Source organism: Bombina bombina, chromosome 11 (assembly GCF_027579735.1).
Source record: "Bombina bombina isolate aBomBom1 chromosome 11, aBomBom1.pri, whole genome shotgun sequence".
NCBI lineage: Eukaryota > Metazoa > Chordata > Amphibia > Anura > Bombinatoridae > Bombina > Bombina bombina.
The window spans coordinates 23,745,782-23,763,191 of NC_069509.1; the positions used below are offsets into that span (position 1 = coordinate 23,745,782).

Sequence of the window (17,410 nt, forward strand, 5' to 3'; positions counted from 1 at the left end):
ATATATATTCCAGGGATACATCCTAATTATTTATTCAGTGACTAATATTATATATAGCCCCAAACTATGAAGTATGATTTATTATTTTATGAAATTGTAGCATTAAATGATTTTTAATTATAATCTTTTGATAAGAATTGAATCTTACGTATACCCCATAGTTTGAAATATGAAATAATCTCATATCCAAATATGGTCCATAAATTTAGTTTGTTATTAAATTTACCTCCATTTCACAAAGTTAATTTTATTTTACGCTATTTCACATATGTCCTAAGTATTGAATCCTAATTAATGATTTGCCTAGCAACGTATAGCCCTGAAAAACTAAAAAATAAGAGATAATAAAAAACAATAAATGGAACAATGAAAGATATTTCTATGAAATTAAGTTATTAAATTATTTAAAATCATGTAGAATTTCTACAGAATGTCCATTATTTATATATCACAGTTCTGTTTTTTTATATTGCATTTCATTTCATTTTTAATTAACACAATTTTGGATGTCAAATGTCTTATTCCTCTATATATCATTTTGAACCACTCATTTAATTGTTATTATAAACTTCCATTGATTGTATAAGAAATATTTTAGCACATAGATGAATTGCTTCTGTATTGTATGTTCATTATGTACTATATGCACCCCGAATTGTAATATTCCTTTAAGTAGAGCATATTTATGCAGCAGTATTGAGTTTGAGAAAGGCTGTGCGCAGCCGAAACGCGTGACCCTTCCACTCGGTACCTGCTTAAATAAAGACACAACACCAATCATGGGGTACAAAGGACCGCAGCTTTTATTTATAAACATATCTTAAATTTAAACCACACAAGGCTTGCTCATAGCAGTCCCATATTCCCATTTTCAAACACCTTACCCACCAACCTCTCTCCTGCCTCTCCAGGAGGTACCCCTAACTGCTATTCCTAGGCAAGCACTCCGCCCACTGCTGCGACTTACTTCACCTCAACTACAGGGAGGGAGGGAGGGAGCTTCTTCCCCCACGGACCTTGCTAAATGACTTGGCGCTCTTTCTCAGTCCCCGCCTCTTCCTTAAGTAGGTATCCCACTGCCCCTCCTCTCTTGCTCCTGGCCCAATCCACTGTGCTAGACCTACGTTAGGGTCACCTGCCCCTACGTAGTAGGCACTCCTCCAGGGCTCCATTACTCTTTGCTGTGAACTTTTTGGGCTTCCGTAGTCCTGTGATTCTGATGGCGTAGGAGTTCACTGAACTCGATCCGATTCACTGCAATCCCTTCATGAGAGCTTAGGAGGTGCCGTACAAGACTAATATCATCCGGAGAGATCAACTATTGGCAACTGTTGTAAGTATTAGTAAACACCTTGCCATTTGGACCATATCTCTGTTTTAAAGGATTTCTTTCATCTTTCTTCTCGTCCACACTCTGCAGCTTCACAAGCCAAGTATTAACAACGACTAATCAAGACAATTTTATGCTTGAAAAATACGCTTTCTTTGCTTACTAAAAAGACTCTTTGCTCATACTTATATGACTTTGCTTGTCAAAAAAAGACTTTTTAACCAACCAATATTTGCTACTATCTCGAGCTGCATTATGCTTGCCACCATCTATTTTTATGTTATAAATTGTTAGACTATATGTGTTTATGCTGTATATTTTCTCCCTTGGTGCATTTTTATTATATTTTTCTTGATGTAATTGTTTTTATTATTGTGCTGAATTGGTTGTGCTTTTTATTCTTTTTATTTATTTATTAACAGCTGATTTATTTATATAGTGAACCATCACCCATTGGGGATTACATCTGTATACTACACACATTTAGTTGTCTTTGTGACAGGCAGCTGTACACAATTACTTGCCTGAAGTTTACTGCAGTCAGTGTAATTATTTCCCCCAGGTAGGCACCTCAGCAAGAGCTAAGCTGAGATGTAGAGGCTATCCGGGGTGATTGATAAACTTTTTCTCACAATTAAATAGTTTTGCTGTGAAAATAAAGCAGTTTTCTTTTTTATATTTAAAGGGACAGTAACGTTTTTTTTTAATTAAGTGCTTTTACCAGGAGGCATTGCAAAATGTTACATGTACTTTATGTTTTGATGCTAATGTTGAACCACCAATCCCTTTCTGTTCCTCATGTATTGAGAGAACATTAAATTACAGGGATAGACTTTTTGTCTAGGACAGATGCTGTTCAGGAGTCTTCTGACAATGTTAAAGATATGCCGCAGCTTTCTCCTCAAGTGTCCCAGAATTTATCGTCCACACATGCAGTGCCCTACGTTTCCTCTCTAGCTCCGCCGGGAGTTACGTTGCAAGACATCGCTACTCTCATGTTGTCTGTGGTATCTGATGTGCTCTCTTTTTTTTTTTTTTTTTTTTTTTTTTAAATTATTTTTTATTGAGGGTAAAAAAAAAATTATACAACATACAGGTTGCTCAATGAACTAAATGCAGATATAATGACTAACATATTCATCTCTAGGCATAATAGGCAGGTTGGGGAGCAACCTCTCAGCTACCCTCTATTTTTGCCCCTCCCCAAAATTACTCAGGCCACTTTTGGACCTTCACTTGCACAGCATATTAGCTGAGGGGTTTTACAAGTTATAGACCGCATTTGGGCCTATACATATCAATCGCATAAAATACTCACATACATTTGTACAAGTCATGCATAACTAACCCATAAAACAATACCCTGCAAGGAACTTAGACCAGTACATGGAATTATTCTAAACCCTTATAGAAATCTGGTTTATAAAAGGGCTTATTAGCACAAATCTTAGAATAATATAAAGTTAGGTGACTCCGCAGAGCATTGCTGGTGATCAACTATAATGTGGCTTATTGATACTCACACATGTTTTAATTCAGTTATACTATGGCAGGAAGTTATATACCAAAAGCCAGGGTTCACCCCAATGCTGATGTGGGATTTAGGCAATGCTGCCCGCAGGCATCTTTATAATTAGAACCCTCCCTAATTACTTTGATACTGCATACAGGGATAGTGCTAGGGCTATAATTTATACTCATACAGGTAAACCAGAGCTATCTAACAATTTATACATACAGCTGTATTATACTCTATTACACATTTAAGTACTTAGGGCAAAGGAGATGATTATAACACTATCATGGAAGAGAAAAGAAAAAAAAAGAAACAGAGCTATAAAACATGTTCATACAAGTAATCCGGAGCTATCTAGCTATTAACACATACATCTGCATTATATTACATTGCACATTAAATTATTTAGGACAAAGAAGATGGTTATAAGACTGTCGTGGGAAAAACATCACATATTAATAATATTCAGTAACTAAATCACTAAGCACTATATTTCTCTCTGAGAACTGCTTGAATGTCCCACAGGTCCCCTGTTTTTAGAATCCACTCTGGGTGAATATTCAGGCCTGAAGGCCGTCATTTAGTACCCCAGCTAGCTATCAGCAGAGTAGGACCCTCAACACATCAAGACCCTTCAGCTGGCTATCCTAACATACATGACACACACGCAGAAGGGCTTGTACAAATTAGAAAGCATACACATTATTAAGAACATTGTCACTTAGCATAAAAGCAATACATGAGCATGTCCCTTAGGGGCTAAGTATTGGGTCCTATTAGGGTGGGACAGAGCATCAATATCATAATAAGCAGACCAAGCAGTAAACATGGGAAGTTACTAAACACAAGTCAGATTCTGGGTCCACGGTACAGGGCAGTCTCATAATGTGAGATCTGAATGCAGCATTCCTCATGAGCTTATAGTAATGTTGAGCTTAGCTAAATCATATCAGATACCTCTTTCATAAAAGTCAGTCCAGGTAGATAGGTGATGTAGCCATTTCGGGAACCACGAGTCAGAACAATGTCCCTAGCCCACTCCAGTTCTCACAGCAGCATGATCTCTGACCGATTCCTCAATGGCAAACCATGGGGTAGGATCCCCCCTGAGAGCATCGGGACCCATCCAAAGCAAGCAACCCTCCGCTCCTCTAGTAAGCGGCGGGTTAAGATCCGGTGCAGTCTTTGAAACCTTGAGGCTCCCATCGCCATCCGGAGGGTCGGCCGCAGCCCCCCCGATAGCAGCCGGGAGCAAGATCTGAATAGTTTGCGCAAGCGGCATTCGTCCTCTGCCACTCCTAGTCGTCTCGCCTCTTTCCATGTCGGCTACTCTCTCATGACAACTAGATGCCGCCTCCGCCATCTGCACCGCTGCACCATGTGTGACCCAGGAGACATCCAGCTCAGTCAAATTGCCCGTGCAAACGTGCAAGGTTAGGTCTTCACTGCTACTCCTCTTATTCTTGTAATCCACAGGTGGCTGCCGGTGTCTCACTGACTGGGTTCCTCGTTCAGCTGACGCCTCAGGCAGTAATGTGTCAGGCCGCACTTTAGGTCTCACTTTGTCTGACCCCAGGCGCTCTTTCTCCTCCTCCACCATTAGAATGAGGTTATCAAGCCGCTGACAAATTTTGCGCCCAAAGTCTGTAACCAAGTCTCGGAACATGCAATAGGTTACCTCCATTGTAAGGTTGAAAATATGATAGATCCCAATTAGTAACAAAAGAGAATATACTTAATTCTTCTAATACCCGGTTCCCCGGGGGGGGGGGTGCTAAGATTTCTTCTCCACGCGGGCCGGCAAAAAACCTCAGCGGTCCGGTCTGGGAGGCTCCAGAATAATCAATAGTAGTATTGCCCAGATCAGCTAACTTTGCTCTCTTAAATACTGTAAAGCTCTATGCTGGATGGCATTCATAAGCTCAGATATCCCAATGATAAATATAGCCCTCAGAAGGAGCTCTGAAAATAGCAGCCATCTTCGGCAAAAGCCCGGACACGCCCTGATGTGCTCTCTGCTTTTCCCATGCTGCAGGGAAAGCGCAAGAGGAAATCTAAAGAGTCAGTGAGTAAGTTGTCTGACGCAGTAGTGGCTATTCCGAATGTTCCCTCCCAGATGCCGGAGAAAGAGGATACTTCGGTAGCATCTGAGGGTGAAATCTCAGATTCAGACAGTGTAATTCCTTCTTCTGATGCTGAAGTTGTATATTTCAGGTTTAAGCTACAACACTTCTGTTTGTTGCTTAAGGAGGTTTTAGCTACCTTGGACGACTCCGACACCACAGTCGTTGTCAATCCTAAAAAGTCTAGCAAGTAAAACAAGTATTTTGATGTACCTTCTATGGTAGAAGTTTTCCTGGTACCAGATCGGGCTACAGAGATTATTGCTAAGGAATGGGAGAGACCGGGTATTCCTATTGCTGACTCTATCAAGGAGTCTTGGCAGATGATCCCCAAGGTAGAAGGGGCAATTTCCACCCTAGCTAAGAGAACCACTATTCCCATAGAGGTAAGTTGTTCCTTTAAGGATCCAATGAGTAAGAAGTTGGAGGGATTGCTCAAAAAGATGTATGTTCACCAGGGTTTACAATGGCAACCTGCGGTGTACATCGCTACCGTCACTAGTGCGGCAGCATACTGGTTTAATGCGTTGTCTGATTCTATTCAGACAGATACTCCCCTTGATGAGATCCAGGATAGGATCAAGGCTCTTATGTTGGCTAATTCCTTTATTACGGATGCTTCTCTACAGGTTTATTAAGCTGGGAGCAAAGATTTCTAGGTTTGCCGTACTGGCCCGCAGTGCCTTATGGTTGAAGTCCTGGTCTGTGGATGTGTCGTCAAAGTCTAAGCTTTTGGCGATTCCCTACAAGGGTAAGACCTTGTTTGGGCCGAGCTTGGCTGAAATTATTTCCAACATTATGGGAGGAAAGGGTAATTTCCTCCCTCAGGATAAGAGGAATAAGCAGAAGGGACGTCAGAGTAATTTTCGTTCCTTTTGAAATTTCAAGGGTAAGCCTTTCTCTCCCTCTTCAAAGCAGGAACAGTCCAAGCCTTCCTGGAGGTCCAACCAGTCCTAGAACAAGGGAAATCAGTACAAGAAGCCTGCATGAAGGGTCTACCCCGATCCGGGACTGGATCTTGTGGGGGGCAGACTTTCCTTCTTTGCTCAGGCTTGAGTTCAGGATGTTCAGGATCCCTGGGCGATGGACTTCGTGTCCCAGGGATACAAACTGGAGTTCAAGACCTTTCCTCCCAGGGGCAGGTTTCTGCTCTCAAGGCTATCTGCAGACCAGATAAAAAGAGATGCGTTCTTAAACTGTGTTAGGGACCTTTCTGACCTGAGAGTGATAGTTCCTGTTCCAAGGCAGGAACAGGATCAGGGATTTTACTCCAATCTGTTTGTGGTTCCTAAAAAAGAGGGAACTTTCAGACCAAGTCTAGATCTCAAAAGTCTAAATAAGTTCCTCAGAATACCGTCTTTCAAGATGGAAACTATTCGTTCCATTCTTCCCTTGGTTCAAGAGGGTACATTCATGACAACAGTAGACTTAAAGGATGCATACCTGCATGTTCCCATTCACAGGGATCATCACAAGTTTCTGAGGTTTGCTTTTCTAGACAAACACTTCCAGATTGTGGCTCTTCCATTCGGCCTTGCCACAGCTCCCAGAATTTTCTCAAAAGTCCTTGGATCCCTGTTGGCGGTGCTCCTGTTGCGGGGCATTGCAGTGGCACCTTATCTGGACAACATTCTAGTACAGGTGCCATCCTTTCAACAAGCGAACTCCAACTCGGAGATGTTATCCTTCCTGCGTTGTCATGGATGGAAAGTGAATTTGGGAAAGAGTTCCTTAATTCCAGCTACAAGGGTAGTGTTCTGGGGAACCATAATAGATTCCCTATCGATGAAAATATTTCTGACAGAGGTCAGAAAATCAAAGATCTTTGATTCTTGTCTGATGCCTCAGTCCTCTCCTCGGCCGTCAGTGGCTCAATATATGGAGGTGATCGGTCTGATGGTAGCTGCCATGGACATCATTCTGTTTGCCCGTTTCCACCTCAGACCTCTGCAATTATGCATGCTCAGACAGTGGAACGGGGATTATGCGGATCTGTCTTCGCAATTACATCTGGATCAGGTGACAAGAGATTCTCTTCTTTGGTGGTTGTCTCAGGAACATCTCTCCCAGGGAACCTGCTTCCGCAGACCCACCTAGGTGATTGCGACAATGGACGCCAGCTTGCTGGGATGGGGAGCAGTCTGGGGCTCACTTAAGGCTCAGGGGACATGGACTCAGGAGGAGTCTGTTCTCTCCATAAACAGTCTGGAACTGAGCGCAATCTTCAATGCTCCTCTGGCCTGGCTTCAGTTAGCTTTAGCCCGTTTTATCAGGTTCCAGTCGGACAACATAACTTCAGTGGCTTACATCAACCATCAGGGAGGAACTCGAAGTTCCTTGGCCATGACAGAGGTAACCAAAATTATTCAGTGGGCGGAGACCCACAACTGCTTTCTATCTGCGATCCACATTCTAGGAGTGGACAAATCTGAGCAGACAGACCTTTCACCCGGGAGAGTGGGAACTCCATCTGGAAGGTGTTTTCCAGTTTGATTCTCAAATGGGGACAGCCGGATCTGGATCTCATGGCATCTTGTCAGAATGTCAAGCTCTCTAGGTACGGGTCGAGGTCGAGGGATCCTCAGGCTATACTGATAGATGCTCTATGGAATTTCAGTCTAGCATACCTATTTCATCCGTTCGCTCTCCTTCCTCGGGTCATTGCTCGAATCAAACAGGGGAGGGCATTGGTGATCCTCATTGCACCAGTGTGGCCTTACAGGATCTGGTATGCAGATCTAGTGGAGATGTCATCTCTCCCACCTTGGAGAATTCCGCTGAGGAAGGACCTTCTACTTCTAGGACCCTTTCTTCATCCAAATCTCGTTTCTCTGAAACTGACTGCTTGGAGTTTGAACGCTTAATCTTATCTAAGCGGGGATTTTTTCCATTGAGACCATGATTCAGGCTTGTAAGCCTGTTACCATGAAGATTTACTACAAGATATGGCGTAAATATCTGTATTGGTGTGAATCCAGAGGCTACTCTTGGAGTAGAGTTTGGATTCCTAGAATTGTCTTTTCTCCAAGAGGGTTTGAAGGAGGTTTTTTCGGCAAGTTCTTTGAAAGTTCAAATATCTGCCTTGTCTAGTTTGTTACATAAACGTCTGGCGGATGTACCAGACGTGCAATCGTTCTGTCAGGTCTTGGTCAGAATCAGGCCTGTGTTCAAACCTGTTACTCCTCCCTGGAGTCTTAAGCTTGTTCTTAAAGTTCTTCAACAGGCTACATTTGAGTCTATGCATTCCTTAAATATTAAATTGTTATCTTGGAAGGTTTTGTTTCTTGTGGCTATTTCATCTGCTCATAGAGTCTCAGAGCTCTTGGCGTTGCAGTATGAGTCTCCTTACCTTATTTTTCATTTGGATAAGGTAGTTTTGCGTTCCAAGTTAGGTTTTCTCCCTAAAGTGGTTTCGGATAGGAACATTAATCAGGAGATTGTTGTTCCTTCTTTATGTCCTAACCCATCTTCTCATAAGGAATGTCTGCTGCACAACTTAGATGTGGTGCGTGCGTTAAAATTCTATTTACAGGCGACTAAGTATTTTCGTCAGTCTTCTGCTCTGTTTGTGGTTTTCTTTGGGAAACGTAAGGGATAGAAAGTTATGGCTACTTCTCTTTCTTTGTGGCTGAAGAGTATCATTTGCTTGGCTTATGAAACTGCTGGACAGCAACCTCCTGAGAGGGTCACGGCTCATTCTACGAGGGCTATTTCCTCTTCCTGGGCATTCAAAAATGAAGCTTCTGTGGAACAGATTTGCAAGGCTGCAACTTTGTCCTCTCTTCACACTTTTTCAAAATTCTATAAATTTGATACTTTTACCTTGGCTGAGGCTTCTTTTGGGAGAAAGGTTCTTCAAGCAGTGGTGCCTTCTGTTTAGGTTCCCTGTGTTCTCTAGCTTGGGTATTGATTCCCAATAGTAATTAGATGATCCGTGGACTCACCGTGTCATTAGAAAGAAAATTAAATTTATGCTTACCTGATAAATTTATTTATTTCTTGACACGGTGAGTCCATGGCCCGCCCTGTTTTTTAAGACAGGTTTTTGTTTTATTATAAACCTCAGGCACCTCTGCATCTTGTTGCTTCCTTTCTCTCCTTTTACTTCGGTCGAATGACTGGAGTTGGAGGGAAGGGAGGTGATATTTATCAACTTTGCTGTGGTGTTCTTTGCCTCCTCCTCCTGGCCAGGAGTGATATTCCCAATAGTAATTTAGATGATCCATGGACTCACCGTGTCAAGAAAGAAATACATTTATCAGGTGAGCATAAATTTTGTTTTTGTCTTCATGATTTGGATAGAGAATACAATTTTTAACAACATTCAAATTTACTTCTATTATCTAATTTGCTTCATTCTCTTGGTATTATTTGTTGAAGAAGCAGCAATGCATTACAGGGAGCTAGTTAACTCCTTGGGAAAGCCAATAACATGAGTTTCCTGAAAATACCTAGGTATCCTTTTCACCAAAGAATACGAAGATAACAAAAGAAATTGGATAATAAAAGTAATAAAATGACTTGCTCTATGTGATTCATGAAAGAAAAACTTTGGGTTTCATGTCTTTAATTTGCCCATCCTTGCTTAGTTTTACAAACTTGCTCTTGCTGTATATGTTGCACCTTTTTCTTCACAATCAAGCTACAGATTGTGACAAGAAATATGCTGCACGTTACTAAACATGGTGCTACAATCACAAACATTTGTCAGCAGCCCAGGTCCCATGTGATGGTGGCAGCTGTAACGTTCTATGGGAATCTTCACCATGTAGTAATGATCATCCCTATGCTACTGATCACTGATTACGGCCCATATCAACCCAATAAACTCTAAATGTTGCAGACCTGTTACACCAAACTGATTGGTTAATCCTAACCAGAACCAGACATGCTTCACAATTCCCCTGATAACCCCTCAAAACCTAGTAACTTCCACTACACATCTGTCCCAGAGATAAAACCCCCTTAATGTTAATGTAAACCCCACTACACAGTCCCATATCAGTAGCCCCCCCCCACCCCAAACATCTAACTCCGCCCCCTCTTAAATTGACCTGACTTATGAATCAAATTGCTCAATTTTAATAGTGACCTTCTTACAACAATTAAAAAAAATAAAATAATTATAATAGATAATTAGTCTTTAGCCTGGTGAGAATTTTTAGTCTACAGAACTCTGGTATTTCTGTGATATAAATATCAGTGCCATGGGGTCTAGGCTTAGTGGCTCCTTATTTGACTGGTCCTAATGACACAGAGCACTTAGGGGCCTGTCCACCTGCTCTGAGGCGTCAGACAGAAATGTGATTGACACCCCCTGCTAGCGGCCGCAAATCTGCAGGGGGCGGTATTGTACAAGCAGTTCTGGTGAACTGCTGGTGCAATGATAAATTCCAACAGCATATGCTGTCAGCATTTATTGATGTGCAGCAGCCATGATACGCTATATCGAATCATGTCCGCTCGCACTATGATAAATATGCCCCATAGTGTTTGTTTGTTGTGAAAATTAATAGAAATGCAGCTGATACACAGAACTAAATTACAAGTGGAGCAATACTTTTTTTGTGCTGTTGAATAATCTGTAACGCTCGAGCAAAAGACTCAGGCGCGCTAACATCTTAAGGTCGAATAACGCAACCACTCTGACTTCCTTTCCCCATAGACTTCTATGGGGCACACTAAAAAGCCTTTTCTTTTTTCACTTGAGCGTTACCCTGAAGCTACATTAGACCAACTGTGCTAAAGCCGAAGGTGCGTTAAGAATATTTAAAATACCTATGTTCTTCATTTAGAAGAAAATTATATATTTTTTATAAATATATATCTATATCTATATTTACTGTATATGTGAGTGTATGTATATACTTTGTGTGTATGTATATATGTATATATGTATGTATGTATGTGTGTGTGTATATATATATATATATATATATGTTTATGTGTGTGTGTGTGTGTATATATGTGTGTATATATATATATATATATATATATATATATATGTATGTGTGTGTGTCTATATCATTGTGTTTATATAGAAATATATATTTAAAAATAAAAGTAAGATTTTCTTCTTTGTGTAGAAAATAGAAATGTCAACTATTTATATTAGAAAAACAAACAAACAAAAAACCAAAATTGTTTGATAATGATATTGCATATATGACTGGGAAGGGCCCAGAAGTGTCTATATGCGTGTATATATGTCTATAAATGTGTGTGTGTATGTGTATTTACATATGTATGGCTGCACATACATATTTACACATATAAACAAATAAATACACATATATTGACATGTATACACATGCACACATACAGATATATAGATATATTTATATACCTTTGAGCCCTTCCTAGTCAAGCACCTTGTCATGTATCATATACCTTTTTAACCCTTTAAAACATGTTTTCAATATTAAACTTCTAACCTGGACCAATGTACGATAGCTACATTTGTGCATAGTGGCCCCATTGTGTTTGCTTGATTGGTATTAATCCATAAGTTTTATGAAATGGTATCTAAATATGTTTGTTTTTAAGAAAATCTTAATGAGATAAGCTATTAATCATTTAATTCTAGTAGCTAAACAAATGAGAGCCCCCTATTGTCACATGCCATTAATCATCCTATTGCGTAAACCATGTGCTTTGTCCAAAGGTTTTTAGAATGCTGCAAATTGCCTAAACCGGTTATTTGATTTGCAAATGATATTAGTCCTTTTTCCTTTCAGTCCTGGGGTGATTATAACTGATATCCATCGGCGAGCTGGACTAAATGAGGAACAGTACGCTCAGGTAATGCCTCCTGTCATTTGTATTGAGTTCCATACAAGCAGATTTGTACAATCCTCCTTTCACACTACTAATATCCGTTCATGACACCAATCTAATGACTTCTACTTATCTGTCTGTGTATCTAAACTATATGGCCCAAAGTATGTACACATGAATATAACCCCTATATGATATATATGTTTGTTGGACAAAACCTTGGTCATTAATATTGGGATGGCATGCCCTTCTCAGCTGTAAAAGACAACGCTTCTGGGAAGGCTTATCCTAAGATTCTAGAGTGTGTCTGAGGGAATTTGTGCCCATTTAATCAAAAGAGCATTTGTGAGGTCAGGCACTGTTGTTGCACAAGAAGGTTTGTCTCTAAATTGGCGTTAAAATCCATCCAAAAGATATTCAGTGTGGTTGAGGTCAGGGCTCTGTGGAGGCCATTCAAGTTCCTCCACACCAAAGCCATCAAACCATGTCTTCACAGACCTCACTTTGTGCATAGGGGCACAAATGTAGAAATGAAGTGCAGCACCTCTCCCCTATGCAGGCTTATAGGGGTTATTGCCAAACCGTTCCACAATATCTTACACACAGCAAAATCCAGCAGCACCCTATCATGATTAAGGGCTTGTGGCCCGAAACATTGTTATTGGCATGACACTAAGATGAACAATAAAGGTCTTTTATGATTGAAACATTCAGTGCTGCTGGACTTTGCTGTGTGCATAGGGGCACATTCATGCTTGAAAAGGAAAGGGCCTTCCCCAAACAGTTTCCTGGAAGAACCCAACTGTCTATAAAATGTCTTTTTGTGTCCTGTAGCATTCAGATAACCTTTCACTGGAACAAAGTGGTCTAGCCCAAACCCTTACAACTGCCCCAGACCATTATCCCTCCTCCACCAAACTTTACAATAAGCACTATTCATTCTCCTGACATTCACCACAACCAGATTCTGCCATCAGACTGCTAGATAGTGAAGGATTATTTATAATTCATGAAAACATGTTTCCACTGTTCCAGAGTTGAGTGGCAGCATGGGTTACACCACCCCAGTCCATGCTTGGCATTGCACATGTTGATGTGAGGCTTGTGTTCAGCTGCTAGACCATGAAAACCCAGTTAATGAAGCTCTCAACACAAAGTTCTTGTGCTGATGTTGCTTCCAGAGGCAGTTTGGAACTTCTGTAATAAGTGATGCATTAAATAATAGGGGCTCGTTACACAAAACACACTTCATTACTTGTTAACCCTACTCTGTGAGTTTGTCTGATCTATCACTTCATGGCTGGGCTGTTGTTGCTCCTAGACAATTTCAGGTCATAATAATAGCACTTTTAACCGGGGAAGACCTAGTTCACAAAATGGCTCTTTAGTAGGACACATTGTACTGCCAGCGTTGGTTTATGCAGATCTCATGACTTTGTGCTGGATTTTATGCACTTGTTAGGGATGGGTGTGGCTGAAACACCTGAGCTCAATAATAAGTAGGGACATCCATATACGTTTGGCCATATAGTGTGTGTGTCCTATCTGTTTTGTCTGTCTATCATGATGTGTTTTTCTTATTGTCAAGAATTCCATGAAATAAACTAGTAAGAAGGCTAAGTGGTTAGTTAGCTGACTCAAGTACCTGCTAATACCAGCAAGACAAATTGTACCTTTCAAAAAGGTTAAATGCTTTGGAATAGATCACATTCGACTTTTAAACTTGGCAAATGAGAATAACAATACAAATCATCATTACCTTTAAAGGGACATTATACTCAAAATATATATCCTACATATAAACAAGCACTATATCAGCAGGTTACAATATGTTTTGCTTGGAAAATATGTAATTCAACTGGATTATTTTAACAGGACATTTGCACACATTACTGGCTCATAACAAAAGCTCCAACTACTTTTTTGGTGAGCAGTCACACTTTCCAGAAAGGAAAAAAAAAACAATGTGTGTGATGTTTTTAAACACAGGAGCAGCTTTTATATATGTGTAAAATAGATTTTATAGGACACAACAAAGAAATAAATGTCTGTAAGTTCAGTTTGATAGAGGTCTTGTGCATTTTTATCTGGGATGTAACCTAGTCCCTTGAGTCCTGTTGGGAAGAAAAACATAAATTATGCTTACCTGATAATTTCATTTCCATCTGTGGGTGGAGAGTCCACTGCTTCATTCATTACTTGTGGGAATTAAGAACCTGTCCCCCAGGAGGAGGCAAAGACACCCCAGCCAAAGGCTTAAATACCTCCCCCACTCCCCTCATCCCCCAGTCATTCTGCCAAGGGAACAAGGAATGGTAGGAGAAATATCAAGGTATCTACACAACAAAAGGGGGAGCGCTAATAAATAGCTAATAGTAACCTCAATGATATATGAGCATATAAATACAATCAGAATTGCCAGCAATTTGGCATATTAAAGGAAAGTTCAATTTCAGATAACGAAGTGTATCTTTCTTCCCAACGATGGCAGCCTCCTCCTCACCAAGAATGGTCCAGAGATGCTATATAAAAGACATAACAAAGGGGTGCATCATGTGTATTATCATCAAATAAGCACAAAGCCACAGAAAAAAAAGCCAAATGGGTACTCACAAGGCTCTGGAGCACACCTATGTGCTTGTAGGGACAGGCTGCAGATTTTATCAGGTGTGACAGCTCACCCACAGAGGATATCAGTCATTAACTGTAATGGAAAGATAAAACACAGGAAAAGCACCAAATTGTGCAGATCACAAAGGATATGATGTTTGACTTGGCACAAAGGAAGATTGGATACTCACATGTTAGATGAGCACACTTATGTGCTAGTAGGAGCAAGCTGGCATATTATGGTAAGGTGTGTCAGCTCACCACCAAGAGACTTTTCCTTAGGATGCAATATGCAAAAGTGGCAGACTTCTGTGTGTTAGGTTCCACTCCAAGCAGGTGCAGGCAGGTAAAATCACTCACAAGAGTATTTTTACAAATTAAAAATGACTATTTATTAAAAACAAATTAAAATGCATGTACAAAGGAGTGAACTAGGGGCATAAGTCAAGCCCCCTGTAAATGCAACGCGTTTCTCGGCTCATACGCCATTTCCTCAGGCATATCCTTTAATTTGTAAAAATACTCTTGTGAGTGATTTTACCTGCCTGCACCTGCTTGGAGTGGACCTAACACACAGAAGTCTGCAACTTTTGGATATTGCATCCTAAGGAAAAGTGGTGAGCTGACACACCTTACCATAATATGCCAGCTTGCTCCTACTAGCACATAAGTGTGCTCATCTAACATGTGAGTACCCAATCTTCCTTTGTGCTAAGTCAAACATCATATCCTTTGTGATCTGCACAATTTGGTGCTTTTCCTGTGTTTCATCTTTCCACTACAGTTAATTACTGATATCCTCTGTGGGTGAGCTGTCACACCTGATAAAATCTGCAGCCTGTCCCTACAAGCACATAGGTGTGCTCCAGAGCCTTGTGAGTACCCATTTGGCTTTTTTCTGTGGCTTTGTGCTTATTTGATGATAATACACATGAGGCACCCCTTTGTTTTGTCTTTCATATAAAATATCAAGGTATAAATGGTGCTAAAAGAATGTTACATTTAGGTCCGCCCCCTGGAGAAACGGGCTGGAGCAGTGGACTCTCCTCCCACAGATGGAAATGAAATTATCAGATAAGCATAATTTATGTTTTCCATCTTAATGGGAGGAGAGTCCACTGCTTCATTCATTACTTGTGGGAACAAATACCCAAACTCTAGAGTACACTGAATGAAGAAAACCGGAGGGTAAAATTAGGCGGAGCCTATACTAAGGGCACCACAGCCTGCAGAACCTTTCACAAAAACTGCTTCCACCGAAGCAAAAACATCAAATTTGTAAAATATTGTAAAGAATGTAAAGAGGACCAAGTAGCCACCTTACAAATCTGCTCCATAGAAGCCTCATTCTTAAAGGTCCAAAAAGAGGCCACAGCTCTAGTTGAATGAGCTATAATCCTCAGAGGAGCCTTATGTCCCTCTGTCTCATGCGAAACTAAGGACACTACTCAGCCAAAAAGATAAGGAAGTCGAAGAGGCCCTCTGACCCCCACACTTCCCAGAAAGAGAACAAACAGAGAAAGAAGTTTGTCTAAATTCCTACGAATAGATAGGACTTCAAGGCACAAACCACATCCAGAATTTCGTTGCAAGGATCCACAATCACTTGCTTAATGTTGCAAATTGATACAACCTTAGGAAGAAAACCTAACTTGGTTTGAAGAACAACCTTATCAGCATCGAAAGCCAGAAAAGGAGGGACGCATTGCAAGGCAGTAATCACAGAAACTCTGTGCGCAGAAGCAATAGCCCGTAGAAAAGGAACCTTCCAAGACAATAGTTTAATGTCTACTTCATGCATAGGCTCCAACGGAGCCCGTGCAAAACCTAAAGAACAAGATTCAAACTCCAAGGAGGAGCAATAGATCTAAATACAGGTCTGATTTTAACAGAGCCTTAACAAGTGACTGCACATCAGGAAGCTCAGTGAACCCCTTGTGCAGTAACACAGACAGGGCCAAAATCTGCCCCTCAGGGGGCTTGCAGAAAAGCCCTTCTCCAGTTCATCCTGGAGAACAGAATAATTAGGTCCTCCAAACCTTACAGGGAGTGCAGAATTATTAGGCAAATGAGTATTTTGACCACATCATCCTCTTTATGCATGTTGTCTTACTCCAAGCTGTATAGGCTCGAAAGCCTACTACCAATTAAGCATATTAGGTGATGTGCATCTCTGTAATGAGAAGGGGTGTGGTCTAATGACATCAACACCCTATATCAGGTGTGCATAATTATTAGGCAACTTCCTTTCCTTTGGCAAAATGGGTCAAAAGAAGGACTTGAAAGGCTCAGAAAAGTCAAAAAAAGTGAGATATCTTGCAGAGGGATGCAGCACTCTTAAAATTGCAAAGCTTCTGAAGCGTGATCATCGAACAATCAAGCGTTTCATTCAAAATAGTCAACAGGGTCGCAAGAAGCGTGTGGAAAAACCAAGGCGCAAATTAACTGCCCATGAACTGAGAAAAGTCAAGCGTGCAGCTGCCAAGATGCCACTTGCCACCAGTTTGGCCATATTTCAGAGCTGCAACATCACTGGAGTGCCCAAAAGCACAAGGTGTGCAATACTCAGATACATGGCCAAGGTAAGAAAGGCTGAAAGACGACCACCACTGAACAAGACACACAAGCTGAAACGTCAAGACTGGGCCAAGAAATATCTCAAGACTGATTTTTCTAAGGTTTTATGGACTGATGAAATGAGAGTGAGTCTTGATGGGCCAGATGGATGGGCCCGTGGCTGGATTGGTAAAGGGCAGAGAGCTCCAGTCCGACTCAGACGCCAGCAAGGTGGAGGTGGAGTACTGGTTTGGGCTGGTATCATCAAAGATGAGCTTGTGGGGCCTTTTCGGGTTGAGGATGGAGTCAAGCTCAACTCCCAGTCCTACTGCCAGTTTCTGGAAGACACCTTCTTCAAGCAGTGGTACAGGAAGAAGTCTGCATCCTTCAAGAAAAACATGATTTTCATGCAGGACAATGCTCCATCACACGCGTCCAAGTACTCCACAGCGTGGCTGGCAAGAAAGGTTATAAAAGAAGAAAATCTAATGACATGGC

The 17,410-nt window shown here is 41.0% G+C and overlaps 1 protein-coding gene across 1 annotated transcript in view; it reads left to right on the forward strand.

Moving 5' to 3' along the window:
• The window catches only part of LOC128642406 (3-oxoacyl-[acyl-carrier-protein] reductase FabG-like), an 85,382-nt gene that overhangs the window by 16,604 nt on the left and 51,368 nt on the right, over positions 1-17,410 (forward strand). The window contains exon 7 of the mRNA XM_053695172.1: positions 11,707-11,770. Within this exon, the coding sequence (XP_053551147.1) occupies positions 11,707-11,770 (64 nt within the window). The remainder of the gene's footprint in view (positions 1-11,706; positions 11,771-17,410) is intronic.